Raw genomic sequence first — 3,683 nt, 5'->3', positions numbered from 1 at the left:
CGCTCCCCACCCCTTCTCCAGGTTCTAATCTGGGACCAAGACTTACAATACTGTTAGGGCTTTACTTGCTGGTCGTGAAGGGGAGAGAAGTGTGCGTTTAGGGATATAGAAGAGGAAGAAGCGATTCTTTAAAATCTCCAGCAGGAACCAGAGCAAGTCAAATACAAAGTATTATGGCCGGTTTGGTCTTGGGGATCGCTACATAAAAAAATGGAGGGTTGAGTAGTAGCCTGTGGTAGTGGTGGAGAAAGCGGGAATGAAGAGAAAGGTGGCCCCGCCCACAGTCCCGCCCCCACCCTCCTGCCGCACTGTGGGTGTGAATGGTAATTGGAAATCTGAGCTTACAGTGACGTGGGCCTTAGGATACCCAGAGCCAATGCGTGGATTAGTTTCTCCTAGTTGCAGTTTGGTAGTCATCGCTGGCCGTGCGACGGCTCGCTGTTGCCCTGAAGGCAGGCGAGCCAGCTGCCCAGGAAAGGAGGAAAGTGGTAGAAGCCGACCCCCGAGCCCTGACAGGTTGGTGGGCGCTGACCGGTGTGAGAGCTGCAGAAGGCAAAGACCAGAGCGGGTCTAGGACTGGATTATCTACCCCTTTCCAGATACACACCCGTTTAGTGCGAGAAATGGAGCGGTTGGGGAGAGGATCTCCCGAGGGGGCCGGATTGAGAATGGGTACCATTTGAGATCTCCTAGGAGGCCGGCCATGGAGCAATGTCTGATGGAGTCTGGCCGGTGGAGGAGACTGAAAGGAAATAGCCTGCTTCCTGCTGGGCCGCGGGAGGGAGGTGCAGCCGGTGACCAAGGGGTGGGGAGGGCGGACCCTACCAAGGTTTTAGGCCTGCCTTCTAGATATCTTTTCTTCACCTTCTACCCATTTAGAGCTGGAAATGATAGGCTGCGGGGGCCGAGGAGAGGAATTGCTGCAGAGGAGGGGTACAGAGATCAGGTCTGGAAAGCAGGTCCCTATTGCGGCAGCTGAGCGGGCGAGCTTCTGACTGCCGGACAGAGGCGAGGAGCGAGAAACTGTTTTTGGTCCCAGCGGGTCGGTCAGTGTAAGCCTGGGTGCTACTTGTAGATCCTGGAGTGAGAATGACAAAGCGCAGAGATCGCAGCAGGTCCTAGTCTGCAATGCCCACATACCTCTTCACTCATCGTCCATCTTGATGCATAAAATGGTGGGCATGGGAGTGGGCATCGGGTGGAGAGAGGGCCTGATGGATACCTAGATTGAAATTCTTTGTGAATAAACTCGGTATCCATTCAGCAAGCTCTTCTAACTCCCCCGCCAGGCAAGTTGTCTGCAGTCCAGAAATGGTAACTAGATGACAGGTAGGAGGAAACAGTAGAGATGGGAGCCTAAAGAAGAGGTTAAAATGTTTTGGAAATAATCATCTTTGATGCCTATTTCTGGAAGGTGGGATAGCCTGTCACAGGGTAGGAAAAGAAGCCGTGAGACAGAATGGAGGAGAAACAGAAGGTACTAATACTAGGAGAACCCTAAATCAACTCCCATTACCGGTCCTTTGATTAAAAGACCAGTCCTGGTAATTGTCGCATTTGTCTGCAGGTCTTTAAGTGCGTTTGTTCAGCCGATTTCAAGGCTAAGAGAGAAAGATTGCCTCTGATCCCTGAAGGTAGGAAGTTGCCTGGGGCCCTCTGGTGTAGGGGGATCAAGGATCAGAGCAGAATCTGGGTGACTCACAGCCCTTCCTGCCAGAGTTGAGTGCAGGAGAAACTTAGGAGAGTCTTCATAAAATGACAGCCCTGTGTCTGATGAGGGAAGAAGGGAGTAGAGGGGCGAGATCTGGGGCGCTCCTGGAGAGCTTATTAGGATCCCAGGGAGGTGAAGTCTGGTCTCTCTATGATTGTCCCCCTCCCCCAACTCGTCCTGCATTTTGGTGGTAGGAGTGGCCTGGGGAAGGCATTTTCAGGGAAAACGGTGGGCTTTGCAGCAGCGCTGGGTCTGGGGCTTCCCCTACAGGTTCACAGTTTCTCAGGTGGGAAAACCTTTGCCAAACAGAACTCTGAATCCTATCAAGCATCCATTCCCTCTTCTTGTTTTTTATCTTCTAGGAAGAAAAAAAAACAGGAAAAAAACTCAACATGGAAAATGAACCCAAGGAAAACAAAGTTGTGGAGAAGGCCCCAGTGCAGAATGAAGCTCCCCCTTTAGGAGGTGGTGAAGACCAGGAGCCTGGAGGAAATGTTAGAGGGGTTTGGGCTCCACCTGCCCAGGATTTTGGAGGAGATGTGCCCAACAGGCTTGTTGATAACATTGATATGATAGATGGAGATGGAGATGATATGGAACGGTTCATGGAGGAGATGAGAGAGCTAAGGAGGAAAATTAGGGAACTTCAGTTGAGGTACAGTCTGCGCATTCTTATAGGGGATCCCCCTCACCATGATCATCATGATGAGTTTTGCCTTATGCCTTGAATCTGGAGGTTAATAATCATAAAATCCCTGGTTTCTAAATTCACATTTTTCCTGGTGTACCGTTAATGTGGACCTTTTGGCATTCTTCTGCAATTTTCTGATTGGAGATTGCATTTTGACCTAGTCTGTAAGTTTTTCTGTCAGAAGAGGACTTTCATCAACTGTCATGGAAAGATGTTTAATGCATGCTGTAATGTTAATAAAGCAATTTAAAAGCAGTCTATAGATAGACTATTTCATTTAGATGTGTACGTATGCACACTATATATAAAATATATAGTATATATGAAATACACACACACAAACACACACGCACACACACGTATGAATGAGTGAAAACCAGAATGTGCTTTTTCTATGTTGTATAGTTACTGGTACTTTTTAATTTCTTTATTTTTTTCTTGCTTATCTGTTTTGTCTCACTTTTCCAAAATGAATACATGTGTTTCGTATGTTCCAGGAAAAAGAAAAGGTAAGAAGCAAGGAACTTGCCAATCAGCTTATATAGGAAATGGGGGCAATTAATAAACACTTGAAACACAGTTTAAAGACATATAAATCTTATATTATCTATGGATCTCTCATTTAGAAACATGTACCTGATAATTACAGATACATTACATTATAAATGCCTGGGAGGGCCGCTGTGGGAATCAAATGAGGTAATGACTGAGCTCTGTGTCTTGTTCTATTTATACACGCAAGGCTCCAGCCCTCCAGGTGCCCTTCATTTTTAGGGAAGATTCCAAGGAGAGTGCCTATCAGCAAGTCCAAGTGATTTCCAGGTGAGTACAGGTTCAAAATCCATTATTCAAAATGCTTGGGACTAGAAGTATTTCAGATTTCTGTTGTTTTTTGTTTTTTGTTTTTCTTTTCAGTTTTTGGAATATTTGCATGTACATAATGAGCGATCTTGAGGATGAAACCCAACTCTAAACATGAAATTCATTTAATTTTATATACACTTCAAACACATAGCCTGAAGGTAATTTATTTTTTTTAAATGGAGTCTAGCTCTGTGGCCCAGGCTGGAGTGCAGTGGCACCATCTCAGCTCACTGCAAACTCCGCCTCCCAGGTTCACGCCGTTCTCCTGCCTCAACTTCCCGAGTAGCTGGGACTACAGGCGCCTGCAATCATGCCCGGCTAATTTTTTTTTTTTTTTTTTTTTTTTTTTTTTTTTTTTTTTTTTTTTTGTATTTTTAGTAGAGACGGGTTTCACCATGTTAGTCAGGATGGTCTCGA

General features: G+C 46.2%; 1 protein-coding gene across 1 annotated transcript; it reads left to right on the top strand.

Annotated features, from left to right (window-relative positions):
- Positions 1–397: 397 nt before the first annotated feature.
- Positions 398–2,662, top strand: BEX5 (brain expressed X-linked 5). The gene is made up of 3 exons (XM_010373191.2): positions 398–516; positions 1,568–1,634; positions 2,074–2,662. Exon 3 carries the CDS (start codon positions 2,104–2,106, stop codon positions 2,437–2,439), a length of 336 nt encoding a protein of 111 aa, XP_010371493.1. The 5' UTR covers positions 398–516; positions 1,568–1,634; positions 2,074–2,103; the 3' UTR covers positions 2,440–2,662.
- The last annotated feature ends 1,021 nt before the right edge of the window (positions 2,663–3,683 follow it).

Source organism: Rhinopithecus roxellana, chromosome 7, assembly GCF_007565055.1.
Source record: "Rhinopithecus roxellana isolate Shanxi Qingling chromosome 7, ASM756505v1, whole genome shotgun sequence".
Taxonomy (NCBI): domain Eukaryota; kingdom Metazoa; phylum Chordata; class Mammalia; order Primates; family Cercopithecidae; genus Rhinopithecus; species Rhinopithecus roxellana.
Note: the sequence above shows the minus strand (reverse complement) of the source record. Positions and strands in the feature narration are given on the sequence as shown.

Excerpts from the sequence above, each read along its gene's own strand:
- BEX5 (XM_010373191.2), top strand. The coding sequence starts at position 2,104 with ATGGAAAATGAACCCAAGGAAAACAAAGTTGTGGAGAAGGCCCCAGTG.